This window comes from Rhinolophus hipposideros, assembly GCF_964194185.1.
Source record: "Rhinolophus hipposideros genome assembly, chromosome: 9".
Classification (NCBI taxonomy): domain Eukaryota; kingdom Metazoa; phylum Chordata; class Mammalia; order Chiroptera; family Rhinolophidae; genus Rhinolophus; species Rhinolophus hipposideros.
Window position 1 is genome coordinate 52,304,526 of NC_138055.1, and position 14,097 is coordinate 52,318,622.

The 14,097-nt window shown below is 45.4% G+C and overlaps 1 protein-coding gene across 2 annotated transcripts in view; it reads left to right on the forward strand.

Annotated features, from left to right (window-relative positions):
- The window catches only part of SLC4A8 (solute carrier family 4 member 8), a 69,652-nt gene that overhangs the window by 10,894 nt on the left and 44,661 nt on the right, over positions 1 to 14,097 (forward strand). The window contains exons 2-5 of one of the 2 annotated variants that reach the window (XM_081061196.1): positions 4,089 to 4,170; positions 11,355 to 11,501; positions 12,027 to 12,162; positions 13,443 to 13,603. In XM_081061196.1, the coding sequence (XP_080917322.1) occupies positions 4,089 to 4,170; positions 11,355 to 11,501; positions 12,027 to 12,162; positions 13,443 to 13,603 (526 nt within the window). Of the gene's footprint in view, positions 1 to 4,088; positions 4,171 to 11,354; positions 11,523 to 12,026; positions 12,163 to 13,442; positions 13,604 to 14,097 lie in introns of both variants that reach the window. The other variant, XM_081061195.1, reaches the window with a different exon arrangement.

Below are 14,097 nucleotides of genomic sequence, written 5' to 3' on the forward strand. Positions count from 1 at the left end.
CCAAATTGCTGATTTCATCCTGTGCTTCATCTAGTCTGCTGGTGATTCCTTCTAGTGCATTCTACATTTCAGTTATTATATTATTCACTTCTGACTGGTTCTTTTTATGGTTTCTATGTCCATTTTTATGCTTGCTATCTCTCTGTTGAAGTTCTCATTAAAGTTCCTTGAGCATCTTAATAACCATTGTTTTGAACTCTGACTCTGGTAAGTTGCTTGCCTTCATTTCGTTTAGTTCTTTTTCTGGAGTTTTCTACTGTTCTTTCATTTGGATCATATTTCTTTGTTTTCTCATTTTTGCTGCATCTCTGTGTTTGTTTCTATGTATTAGGTAGACCTTCTATGTCTCCCAGTCTTGGCCAGATGGCCTTATGTAGCAGGTGCCCTGTGGGGCCCTGGCACAGTCTTCCTGGAGCTCCAGGTGCTCCAGGAGTGTCCTTTGTATAGGTTTTGTGTGCCCTCCTGTTATAATTGAGCCTTGATTACTATTGGCATGTCAGTGGGTGGGTTTGTCCTCAGGCTTACGGGCTGCAGCGTGGGGGGGTGCTTACCCCACTGAGTTGGATTTTCCCCAGCGAGCTCTGGTGCCTGTTGAGACTTGCTTTTGTGTGTGCCACTTGTAGGCCTAATTGGGCAGTGCTTTGCTGTGTTCTGAAGCCCACCTCCAAGTATGTTGGTTCTGGGCCTCTTAGGAAGGACTCGGGTGCGGGTCCAGGTCACCCACTGCCTGTGACTAGCCAGGGACTACCTGGTAGGAGCTATAAAGCTATCTGTGGTTGCTCACTATCTGTTTGAAAGTTGGAGGCATGTGGGAGAGGACACACTGCAAACCAAAGATGGCTACCACCAGTACCAGGCCTGGGGTAGCTCCACACCAAAAGCCAGGACACCCCAGGCCTGCTGCCACCTGCCGCCTTCCTTAAGGGTCAGCCACTGATAAAGCCTTGTGTAATACGTGAGTTGCGTGAGGCAGGGTCTCAGGGCGTCACTAGAGTGGGAAGAGCTGTGGTCACCAGGTTAATGTAGACTCTGGTTTGGTGCCAGTGCTGAGCCTGGAGCGACTCAGCAAAAGTCTCAGAGCACATGGAGGCCAGTCGCTGCCCAACTGGGGCCTGGGGACTCCAACAGTTTTCCAAGAAAGAGTGTAATGTGGGCAGGGCTGGCTGCTCATGGGAAAGTGCCTCCTTCGTTGGGGGAATTGGTTAGGCCAGCATCCCAGTGAGTCAGCAGGGCAGAGCAAGCAGAGCTCAAGAGACCAATCAGATTTAGATTTGGCTGTAAGGGTAGGGGGAGGGCTCAACACAGGAAAGATGGCAACCTCCTGCCGGCTGCATGGGAGGAGGCTGCACAGGGAAAATGCCGACTGTCCTCCAGCCCTTGCTCCATAGCCACACACCTCAGTCTGCCCTCCACCCCAGGCCTCTGAGGCCCCCCGAATCTCCATCCCTATGACGGAGCCCAGAGTGAGTGCCTGGGGGTGTGAGAGTCTGTTTGCGGGCCATTTAAGAGGATGTCTGGGTTTCCCACAGCCTTCCATCCTACCTGGATGGTCAGAATCCCCACTGTTTTTCACAGTCAGATATGCGGGCTCCTCTTCTTGGCACTAGTACTTTGGACTGGGGAGACTCATGTAGGGCTGGGATCTCTCGCTCCCTCGGGGGGACCGTCTATGGTGGAGATATCCCTCCCGGCTGTTCTCTGCCACATGGAGGTTTGGGGCCAGCCCATTTCGCATCTCCACCCTTCCTGCTAGTCTCGATGTGACTTCTTCTTTATATCCTTAGTTATAAAATTTCTGTTCAGCCTGACTTCACATGGTTCTCCAGGTTGACTGTTCTATAATTTAATTGTAATTTTAAGGTGTTCACTGAAGGAAGCAGGCACGGTGTTTATCTACTCTGCCATCCTGGATCTCTGCTTTAGTTTCTATATTTATCTCCTCTCCCCAATGCCCTCTCTCTCCTTCTAGAGGTAACTTTTAAAAAAATCTTTAATGGCACGATGTTATTCCTTTGTATTTTTTTTTAACTTTTATTTATTTTAAGTGTGGTTTTCCAGGACCCATCAGCTCCAAGTCAAGCAGTTGTTTCAATCTAGTTGTGGAGGGCGCAGCTCACAGTGGCCCTTGTGGGGACTGAACTGGCAACCTTGTTGTTAAGAGCACCGGGCTCTAGCCAGCTGAACTAACCAGCCACCCCCCACTTTGTATGTTTGTAAAGATAAACAGATACTTATGTTCTAACACCGTTTCTTAGCTAAATGTTGGCCAACTATACAGTTTTCTCCACCTTGCTTTTTAAACTTAATATTATATCTTGTAGATTATTCCACGGTAGTAATAATATGTAAATTTAAAAATGTCCATAAAACTAAATTCATAGATAAAATACTATAACTAGACATTCGAGTATTTCATCTACTTCCCTAAAAGTTTGCTTATCAAGTTGCCCTCAAAAACTTCTTTTGAATCTTTTTATGGGGAAAATGGACTGTGGTACATTCAGGGTTGTCTTATTTGGGAGCATAGGTGATAACTGCAAAATAGTAAAACACTTAAGATGGAAATTTGAGCAGGACCTGAAGGGATAGAGAGGATTTGGTGTGCTGGGTAGTTGGGGGAGGGGCACGTTAAAGGGCCAGACAGTGCAAGCAAAGGCATGAAGGTGGGAATGTGCATGGCGCCCATGGGATTAGGGAGCCTGGCTGGAGCTATAGGTTTGGTAAGGGAAATAGACTAGCAGGGAAATCAACTAAGGTACTTTTTGAAATAATTCAGGGTCTGGCGAAGGTCTTGATAAGGTAGGTGCCATTATATTCTTTCTTTCAACAAAGATTTATTGAGTACCTATTATGTGAAAACTGTGCAGAGTGCTGGGGAAACCGGTGGTGAGGAAGACAGATATGAACCCTCCCTTAAGAAGCAGAGACATTTCATTACTAAGGTGAAGTACAGTGTGCTATGAGGGCATAAAAATGGAGGGACCTAGCTTACTTCAGAAGAAGGGTAGTTGGGGAAGACATCCAAGGAAGTGCATTTAGGCTGAGATCTGTGGGATGATGAATTAAGTATTAGCGGCTGGTGGTGGAGGTGGGGGTAGCAGGCAGAGGGTGGTAGGTCTAGGCAGAAGGAGCAGCACTGAGGGAAGAAACTCAGTGTGATTCCAGAACTGAAAAAAATGTCCAGTGTGACTGAAAGCATTGGAGAGTTGGGATAGAGTGGGTGTGAAATGAGAGTGAATTTGAGAGAAATTGCAAAGGAGGTCTTGATAAGGAAAGGGAACTTTTTCTTTGAGGGCATATAATAGGCACTCAATACATGTGGAATGGATGAATAAATAAGTTTGAAATTTCAAATGTGGGCTAAGAAATGATGGTGCGAATGAGGTAAGGGAAAGTGAGTGAGCGCAGGCTGCTAGTTTTGGATGGAATATTCGTTTGGCTTTAGATACATGGGTCCTGAGGTGCGGCATCCTGGTCCTTTGTCAGATGCCGAGCCACGTCATTTCAGGCTGCTGTTGAAATTGTTAAGACTCAAGTGAGGGAAACAAAAGGTAGAGCGCTCTTCCTTGGGAATTACGGTTAGAGAAAGAAGATGAGCCTTAGGATGAGACAGAGGAGATATGGTCAGAGGAGCGGGATGGAGGATTTCAAGGACAGAGTGGTGAACAGGCTCAAATGCTGCAGGAGACCAATTTACACCAAATGAGACAATGTCGTTGACACCACTTACAAAATGAGAACATGTTATACGGATGTACAGGTGGGTGCGGAGGTAGAAAGAGCATGAGATCTGTAGTCACAAGACCTGGACTCGTTCCTAGTTCTGCCTTTTACCCCATTTGTGACCTTGGGCAGTAATTACTTAATGTTCTCTGAGTCTCAGGCTGCTCATTTATAAAATGAGAATGAGAATGGCTGCGATGTTTGCATCTCCAAGTTAATGGAGAAGTTCAGATTAAAAATGTACGGAGACCATTGTGTATTTCCTCCAAGTGTTGCATAAAAGGTCTGGCATACGAATGGTGCTTAACTGAGTGTTTGAATGAATGTAGGGGTATTACTATAACTACTTATTTATGTTTCACCAGAGACCAGATGAAGAGGCTGTGGTGGATCAGGGTGGGACCAGTACGATTCTCAACATTCACTATGAGAAAGAAGAATTGGAAGGTAAGAATTGCTGTTCTATGTCACGGGGAAAAAGCAAGACACTGCCTGGTGTGGGAGGAAGAGCTTTGCCGTCAGAAGACCTGGGTGTGAGTCCTAACTCTTTCTCACTAGCTGTAAGATGTTGGGGGAAACCCACTTAGTTTCCCTTCGCCGCAATTTCCTTGTCTGTTAAATAAAAGTGGGGATAATAACACCTGTCTTACTATTACGATCTAACAGACAGCATGTGAGACAGTGCTTTGAGTATTGTGAAGTCCAATATAAATATTAATAAATGACCTGTTCCTTGAGAATGCGAAGTACTCAGGTCAGTTTATTGATCGACAATCCTTAGAAATATAAATATATACAAAATTTTAAAAGAAAAAAAGAGAAATTTTAAAACTCAGCTTGGCTATGACACTGTTTATACCCACTTACGATGTTTGCTCTTCCCTTCTACGTATACCCATTTCTGCCTGGTGTTTTCATCTAAACAAGAAAAGGGAAAATACGTGCACATCTATAACATATTGAAGAGCTGACAGCACAGAGTTGTATACAAGCCCAACTGAAATGGAGGGAAGGCAGAGGCGCTTTTATTGACCTGCTCTGTCTGGTTTACCTTATGAAGGCTCTTTTTCCTTTCTCTCTTGCCTCACCCCCAGCTCCCCACATAACCGTCGTGTGTTGTCCTGCTTTCCTTTTCCCCGTGGGGCCTGGTTTCCTGATACGTGGTGATGCTCAGTTTTATTAGAGAAAGGCTCATGTCTAGTATAGCTCTAATGCGAACCCACATTTGGCTCCAAAAAGCCTCTCTGAACTCCCTGCAACATCCTCTGCAACGTCGAAGGCTATGATACAGCAACTTTCTAATGACAGGGACAGCGTGTGAAATATTCTCTCCGTACTGCTTGTTCCCATGACTTTTTCTCATCAAAGTTGTACCGTCCCCAGAGAAAGCTTGTCCTTTGGATGGGGAGAGCGAAAGCTGTGCAGGCTGACTCAGCCTCTGGGTGTGCTACCATGAGAACTTATGTGGGTGGCTCTGTGGAGGTCACTGGAGTTTGGATATATCAAGGTCAAGTTTTCCAAGTTATTTTAATCAGATATAATATTTAGAAGAAGAGCTAACTCGGATATCTGCAACTGGGAGAAAGTGGGAGAAGGAAAGGAGGTGATGGTGGGAGACGAACATTTGTTGAGTGCCCCCCGGTGTGTTAGGCATTTGATTAGGGCCTTTGTATAAGTTGTCTTTGTTATCTTCACAACAACGAACACAGGTTTTATCCCTATTTTACATGTGTGGAAGCTGCTCACGGTCATCTGGTCTAATGGTAGGTGAGCCTGGGATGGAAGTCTGCGCTTTCCACTCTCCCAGGAGGCCTGCAAGGGAGGACAGTATCCAGCATCAACCCCTCAACCTCCGCATCTTGCTCCATTCTGTAAACATCTGTATGTGTTCCCCGCCCTCCTCCTACCCTGAGAATCCTGTTGCCTCTCTGCCTTCTTACTGCTCCATGCGGGCAATGCTTCTTCTCTCAGTTTAGTTGCTTGGGTCCACTAGATTTATCCTCAGCAAGGAAGTAACCATTTATGAACAACAGTCTCGTCTCCTTGGGCATAGACTAATACACTTGGGCAAACTCTCTTGAATCCTGAGACTATTTCATACGTAGAAGTCAGCTGAGTAATAGGCAGTAGAAGCAGCTGCTCATGATGACATCATGTATTCCTTACGCACTGTCCATTTTGCCGAAAAAGAAAGCCATCGATGATGATGTCAGCACTAGGGGACAGTGCACTGGGAAATGGTCCTTCCTACGTAGACCTTTTTGAAAACTAGGATCTTGTTTATTTATCGCTATGAATAAAAGGCACTCCAGGCAAATGGAGGACAAATGGTGCCTACTCCTCAGGCTTGATGTGGTTTTAGAGCAGCTCTAGAGAGAAGAGGGGATTTGCTGTAGGGTTGGACATGCCGTGGGCTCTGCCCTGACTCCCTATGAGGGCAGCCCCAGACTCAGTGAGGCTGCACTCAGGGTGGCATCGTCTCTTGGAGGTGTGGGATAAAATCAATCCCACTGTGATGGAAGACAAGTAAATTGTATTCTGATTTGATATGAATACCATGAAACAAGGCTGTGTGGCTGCAGATAAATCCCTGGGTCTTCCTTTCCCTTTTATTCCATACCCTCAACCCCACATGATGTAAACCATTTCCAAAACTGCTCTGAGATTTAAGTCTGTGGACATCATGAGACTTTTGTGAGTGTGGGTCTTTTGCATAAATTAATTCCATCAGTTGGAGATGGTGCGTTAAACTGTGATGTTGCTTTTTTATATATATATGAGAGGAGTGAAAAGCAAACATTAGAACAGATTTCCAAAGATAAACTCACAAAGAGTGATAGTCCGCGACTGTGCTTCAGTGGGCTTTCCCAGTCCCAGAGGAACACTGAGCAGTTGCTTTAGTTAGAGGAATGGATTTTTCCATTTTTCCTGGAGGATCATTATTACTGATTAACTACTAGATTTATGAATCCTAGAGTAAGTTTAGCGCCTTCTAATAAGTTTTAACAAATGTGTAAGAGACATTTGGTCACATTTATAAGTTTTAAAAAAAAAAGGCTTGCATCTGATCCACATATTAGATTCCCCCCTGCTCTTATTGATGGAATCAACCTGTAGCCCAGGGGCTCGGAAGGAACAAAACCCTTTTGTATGTGCTAATGACTTCTGTCTGTAGGGAATGGTCAGCCCAATCGCTGTCTGCAGGGTGGAATCCCAACTTGGATTTCTGTCCTGCTCTGCAAGATTCATTCAGTTCACTAATTCATTCCCAGTTCACTAATGATTGATCTCTGTATGTGTATACGTACTTATTTTTTAAAATATACACGAATGTTGCATCTTTCCCATAAGTTTTACAACATGAATATTTGTCTTTGCATACAGATAGCCCCCAAAGAGTAGATTTGACAATGACGGGAAAAAAGAATGGAGAATTAGATGGGAAGGAGGTTGAATTTGGGTGAGTGGATAGGTAGATGAGGGAGATGAAGACTGTGTGATGTGGGCAGGAGAGCAGGCCCGCAAAGGGACCACAGGACGGGGGTCGTTTCGTGAAGTCCCTAGACTGCCGGAATCCAGTTAGAGAGAATGGATTTTATTGGTGCTATTTTCATTTCCTAGCGTCCATTCGTTTGTCATCTTTTCTGCTGATTTCACTCAGAAAATCCAAGTTTCTGCTTCAGAGTCCTCAGCCTAGAAACTGATGCCTAATTTTCTGATTGCCACTCGGTCCTTCTTCGTGCTGAGCCCAGCCGGGGCTTGTTTTCCTTTCTGCCTGTCTCACTGCTGTTTTCAAAAGATAGGCCCTGTGGTCGGCTAATATTTGTGAGAACCTATTAGATCTCAAACTCATAGAGGAGGAAGAGTCTCCCTTCTCTAGGATGTAAGCTTTACCTTCCTTCCTCCAGACCCCTCAAAAGCACCTGTAGGAAGTCTTCCCCACCTGCCTAGTGGGAATTTAAATATCAAGCAAAATCATGCATTATTTACTCAACGTGGATTTACTGAGCCTCTTCTATAGTCTGTTTTTGCAGCAATAAGAAAGGATAGTGAGAACAATTGAACCATCGTGACTTCTCCAAAGAATGCCCTTGCCTCAGCCTTCCCTAGGTCTTGAACATTAGAACCCGGACTCGCCATTATCTGGACAAGACCTGAGAAGTCATTTGGTCCAACCTCCTTGTTTGATTTCAATAGTGTCAGTGAGTAAATTAACCAAGAAAATGAGATCTAATAATATAGGTTCCAATACCTAATCACTGTCTTCCCAATTTCTCTTTAGAATACAGTTAAAATTAAGTAATATGAGCAATATACCAGCACGAGCCCAGTGGAAGTGTGTGGAATGTGCTTAAGGAGAAGTGGAGGTCCTAACCTGGCCAGTCACCTTCTGGGGGATTTGCCAGGAAGAGTAAGCACATGGCTGGGATGGCTCTATTGAAGGACAGTGTTACTCCTCAGACTGTTCTTCACCTAAGTCCAGCGCCACCTGGACACATCTGATTTTATAACACCTAGGTCAGTCACCGTTTTAGGGGCTGGTTGAAGTGATTCTCTAAGATCTAATTACGCTTTTTATGACCCACGGGTTCTTCATGATCTGCCCTGTCTGTCTCTCTAACGTTGCCCCCTCCTCTCCTTTCTTCCTTCACCTTGCTCTGGCCCTACTGGCTGTCCCTTGGCCTTGGAACCAGCCCTGCACGTTGCGTCGTAGGGCCTATGCACTTGATCTTCCCTTTCCCTGGAATGCTCTTCTCCCAGGTCTTCTCATGGCCTCTCCTTCTCATCATTTCAGATGAGAGACCTTCTTAGGTCAGACTGTGTTCTCCTGAGGAGGTCCTAAGAGTTTCTGTTCCTGGTGGAGGCACTTAGGAGATACTCCATTTTCTGAATATTTGTGGATAGATGACCATGCATAAGACACGGCGCTTTGTTATGTGAGGGATTCCAAGAGAAAGAAGGTCTAGCCTGGGACCTCAAGGAGCTTGCAGATGAGTAGTGGGAGATAAGACTGATGTGCAAGGCATGACGTAAGTGCGTAAGAGAATGCTAGCCAAGGACTCTGGGAATTTAGAGGAAGGATGTGGCACATCTGATCCAGGAGATCAGAAATCATACCAAGAAAGAAAGTGCATTTACAATGAACCTTGAAGGAGTGAGCCAAGTCAGCTTCCAGAAAGCACTGGCACTTTTGTGGACTAGCCGTTTGGTGCAGGTAGAAGAAATAATGTGAGATGGTGTTGCAGCAGCCGAAGCCGTGAGAAAGAGACAGAGTCCGAACCAGGCCATTGTGTCGCTGGGGTAGATGCAGAAGGTGCACGTCTCTCGATTCCTCCTCCCCCTGCACCATCATTCTGTGTGAGCTTGTGTGGAATTTCCACTTTGCTCTCTCTTGAGCTGATCACTCACTTGTTGTAGATGTATTTCCCTATTGAGTGTATAATTTGTCCTAGAGGAAGAAAAGACTAGAAAGGAGGCTGGGGCCTTCGTGTGCTGGAGCATGAAGGGCCTGACTGTCGGAGTGAGCCGGCATCAGGGCAGGGCTTTAGGGTGATTGGGTTTTTGTAGGATTGAATTGGTGTGGGAGACAGGACGGAGGCCCCTCCGGGAGTCGAAGGGGGAGGAGAGAAAAACTGGACATCCCTAACCTGTAGGATGTAGCACCAGGGGGCAAAGGGTAAGGGTAGAAATCTAAGGTAACTCGGAGGTTTTAAGCCTGGAAAGTTGAGAGAATGGTTATGTCATGGGCAGAAACATTGAAGAGATGAGTCTGAGCCTGATTGGAAATGGAGGATGGTGAGTTTGCTTTGGGACGTATTGAATCACTGTAGATAAAGATTTGGGGGTCATTTGTAGAAGTGAACTCTGAAATCGGGAGAGTAAATATCACTAAAAAGAGAAGAAAAGGGCCAAGAGACAAACCGAGGGAGACTTCCTTTGGTGGATTGTGGAAGGGATGGAGAAGCGGCCAGAGGAGTGCAAGCGAAGGGGGGGGGCAGGAGCCAAGGGATCTCCCACCACCAAGGGGAAGAAGTGGTGGGAGTGGTCAAAGGACCCAGATGCTGCCTGGAATGTGATGGGCTCTCGAGAAACTCCTGAATTGAATGAGAGACGTAAAGTGGTAGAGATTTGGTGATAGAGAGGAGGTGGTCTTTGGTGTCCTTAATGAGAGCAGTTGCAGTGGCGAGTGGTCACCTGCAGTGGCGAGTGAGCGAGGGCCTGGTGAGCACAGGGACGTAGGTTGGTAGACTGTTCTTGAAAGTGGTTTGATGGAGAAGGGAAGAGGGCAAGGTAGAAATCTGGGAGAGTAGCACTGCATTGGGAAAGTTTCTTTGTAAGATAAGGGTGACGTGAGCATGTGTGTAGCCAAGACACCTGTGGAAGGGATGGGTGGAAAAGAGAGAGGGAGTAGGACTCCAGAGGGGTGGGAGACGATGCTCGTTACTCATTAGCCTGGCAAAGAGGAAAAGCTGGGGAGGAAAGCAAGCCAGGCTGAGGGGGAGGAGCTCACAAGAGAGGACCCGGGTCTTCTCATGAAAACATGAAGCGAGATCACCTGCTCAGAGGCAGGAATAGTGGAAAAGGCTGTGGATTTGAAGACAGGAACTAAAGATTGGAATCGTTTTTGTGGTGGAAGGTATGGGGAGTCAGCCTGAGATCTAGAGTGCTGAGCAGTAGTAACACTGGGCAGAAATGGGAGAAAACCAAGGCTCTGTGTGCTGGAGATGGTAACATCCTAGAAGCTTCTCATTCTGGGCTCCAGGCTTGACAGGAAGGCAGGTGAAGCCAGGTGTAGCTGCGAGAGACCTGCAAGTCATGAAGAGAATAAAATAAGGTATATAGAAGGAACGAGGGAGTAGAAAAGGAGGAACTAGCAAGGAATGCTATTAGATTACTTTTTCATGTTTCCCCTCTTTTTGTATAATATGTAATATCTTTTCCTATAACTCCAGCCCTTTTGCTCCTTCTGATTTGTAACCAGTCTCTCACTGCTATTCTGCAGTGTGTATTCTACAGTGCAGGGGGAAAAAATGGATACTGATCCTAGAATGTGTTGACTGCTAAAATTTATTCCAGGTATTGTGTTAAGCATTTTACATACATTATTTTATTTACTGCTCATAAACCCCTCTGAGTTTAATAAGCTTTTAGTACTCCCTTTTAAAGACAGTCACAGAGCGATTAGGTAACTTGTTCAGGGTCACGAGGCCAGTGAAGGATGAGGTCAAGTTTTGGACCCAGGCAGGTTGACCTGAGCACTTAACCACTTTTCTAAACGGCCTCCCTGTCAGCACTTGGTGCCGTTGTCATAGAGTGACTGTATTGCTTTTTAACAATTGTACGAATTGTCATTGTAATAACAAGTAGCATTTGTACTGGCTTTTAATGTTCACACACATTATTTCCTTTGATCTTAACAACACTTCTGTGAGGTTTGCAGACACATGCAGGACAAAGGAGAACTTCAGCTCCAAGATCTCTATGTTCTTAGCTCTGGAAGTCTTTGAAGTTTTATAATTGCAGAGTTGTGACCAGGCTGAAGAGTTGTATGCTTTCTCCCCCGCCCCCCTTAAATGTGCTAGTCTCTTTTTACTAAAGGATTCTCTGTACGATCTTCTGCTTCTTTTCAGGTCATAGAACTCTGTACGTGGGGGTTCGGATGCCACTGGGCCGGCAGAGCCATCGGCACCACCGAACCCATGGCCAGAAGCACCGGAGACGAGGCCGGGGCAAAGGAGCCAGCCAGGGGGAGGAAGGCCCTGAGGCCTTAGCCCACGGTAACACCCTTGGGAGAGAGGGTGGGTATCTGTGGCAGAGAGGCGTGGTGAGGCTGAGGGAATGTGTGGTAGGCATCAGAAGCAGGTGGTCTTGATTCTCTAGCCCATCTAGAGCGTTTTCAGAGCTTGCTTCTGGAAAGAAGCAGGAGAAATGTCACTAAGAATCAAAAGTATCTTCCTGAAAACTATACAGTTCAGGCCCCCAAAATCAATACCATAGTAGGTGAAGTCATTTACTAGAGAATTAGCCATTCCTTTTGATCAAATTCATCAGATTTCCAATTTCTCGCGGGTTTTCCTCAAGTGGTCTTAGTTAGTAATTTTTTCCTCCCATGAAACTGCTTCCACAGAAGAGCTCTTTAAAAAATTTCTGGGGGTAAAGAAATCTTTCAGATCTGCATTCAGGATTATCTTGTGTATGTTCCTGAAGGTGTAAGGCCCCCAGACACGCTAAGTATGGCAGAATGCTATTTCTGTTCTAAGTTGAGGTTGGGTGCAGACCTTTCTCTGTGGTTGATTTTCCAGACACACCGTCTCAGCGTGTGCAGTTCATTCTTGGCACTGAGGAAGACGAAGAGCACGTGCCCCACGACCTGTTCACAGAGCTGGATGAGATCTGTATGAAAGAGGGAGAAGATGCCGAGTGGAAGGAGACAGCCAGGTGAGGCCCTAAAATAAACTCGGTCAAGACTTGCTTGGAAGGCACATGTGTACCTGTCAGCAAGTGGCAGGTCTGCCAGCCTTTTATTTCTTCATGGGAGAAGTGATGACTGACATGGGGGCTGGTATTCCAGAGTCTTCTATGGAGAGTCTTGATGTTAACCTCTTTGTGATGTCTCTTGTCACACCTTTGCCAGTTGATCTTGAGCCTGGGATTGGTGACAGAAACATGGAACCTTCAGGGGGTCTTCTCCTATTTGGCTGGGACCCAGAGTACTTTGTGGGCTCTCCTGATGATGTAGGTCTGGTTTAGAAGATGCCTGATGGGGCCGCCTTGGTTTGGACCTCGCCCAGAAGACACAGCATAGGTCCAGACTTTTCCTGCAGGTGAACCATAGAGACATTTGGATTTTAATTCACTGGAACTCCCAGAATTTTTGAGACTTGAACTTCCTGTGGGACATTCCAACCTCCTAGAGAAGCTTGGGATTATGGTCAGCCTGCCAGTAGGCTTCCTGGGATAGCTGTAGAGTGACCGTGCTTGTCTGAGGCTCAGACCCCAGAAGAGCCCTCAGATAACCAGGGCCATGCCTAGGGTTCCACTAGTAACTGGCCAGTGAGCGCTATGGATGATACAAAGCCAGCATGTCTGAACCTCGGGAAGGAGGCAAGGTGGGTAACTAGCAGCACGTGGCTCCGGCTCGCATCGGAACAGCTCTGCCTGGATGCGTGCCGTGTCTGTGGATGTGGGTAGAGAGGATTAAATAAGCCAGTCGACCTGAGACCAAGTGAACAGGCAATTAATCATTCTGTCTTTGCAAACTGCTAAAGGTCACACAGATAGGCTCTTTAAAAAAGAAAACTTTCATCATTTTATTAGTGTGATTTGTCAGTGTATCCAAATGACATAGAGTAGATCTATTTTTAATTGCATAAGTAATGCATGCTCATTATAAAAATTAGAAAATAAAGATAAGCAAAAAAATTATATTATGTGCGGAACTCCAGGGATAATGGGGAATGTAATACTTGGTGTGTTATACATGTATATGTTTGTATTTTTTAAATTTTCTTTTAGTAAAAATGGAATCAGACTATACTCAATCTTACACTGTTTTACAGCCTGCTGTTTTCACTTACCAATGGACCCTGAGCATATAGGTTAGATTTCAGTGTTCAGTGTGATGACTCAGAGACCTTTCTTTGTGGCTTACATGAAAGATTCTCTTGGAAAGTCCTCATTTTCTGTCTTTGGCATTTAGTTCTTTGTAATGCTTTCAGGTGGCTGAAGTTTGAAGAAGATGTGGAGGATGGAGGAGAGCGCTGGAGCAAGCCTTACGTGGCCACCCTCTCACTGCACAGTCTCTTTGAACTAAGGAGCTGTCTTATTAATGGAACGGTCCTTCTGGATATGCATGCAAATAGCATAGAAGAAATTTCAGGTAAGGTTAGGTAAGGGAAAACAGAGGAATGTTTGCGTTGTAAATTAAGAAGTGTGGTGTAGAGGAAACAATAAAGTGTCTGTGTGTCCTTGGGCAAGTCATTTAACCTTCCTGACTTCAATGTTCTCAGCTGTGGAGTCTTGATGTTGTGGAATGGGTTTCAAACTAAGAAGCTACGGGATTCAAATGACATGACATTTAGTCTTCCATTTGTCTGTTCATTCAGCAGACATTTATTTTGTATCTGTTTTTGCCTGATAATGTGCTAGGCACAGGGGAAGAAAGATATGACAGTTCTTACCTTCAAGGAGCTCACCTTCTAGTGGGGAAAATAGCCAAGGAACAATTAATGTGATTGAAACAATGGAGATATGGTTTAATAATAATTAGAGAAAGGGGCAACTGGGAGTTTTACAGAGAAAAAGTAATTAAAGATTTAAAAAATATAGCAGCTAGGGAACCCATGTAAGAAATTGAGCCAAAGTACCCCACTT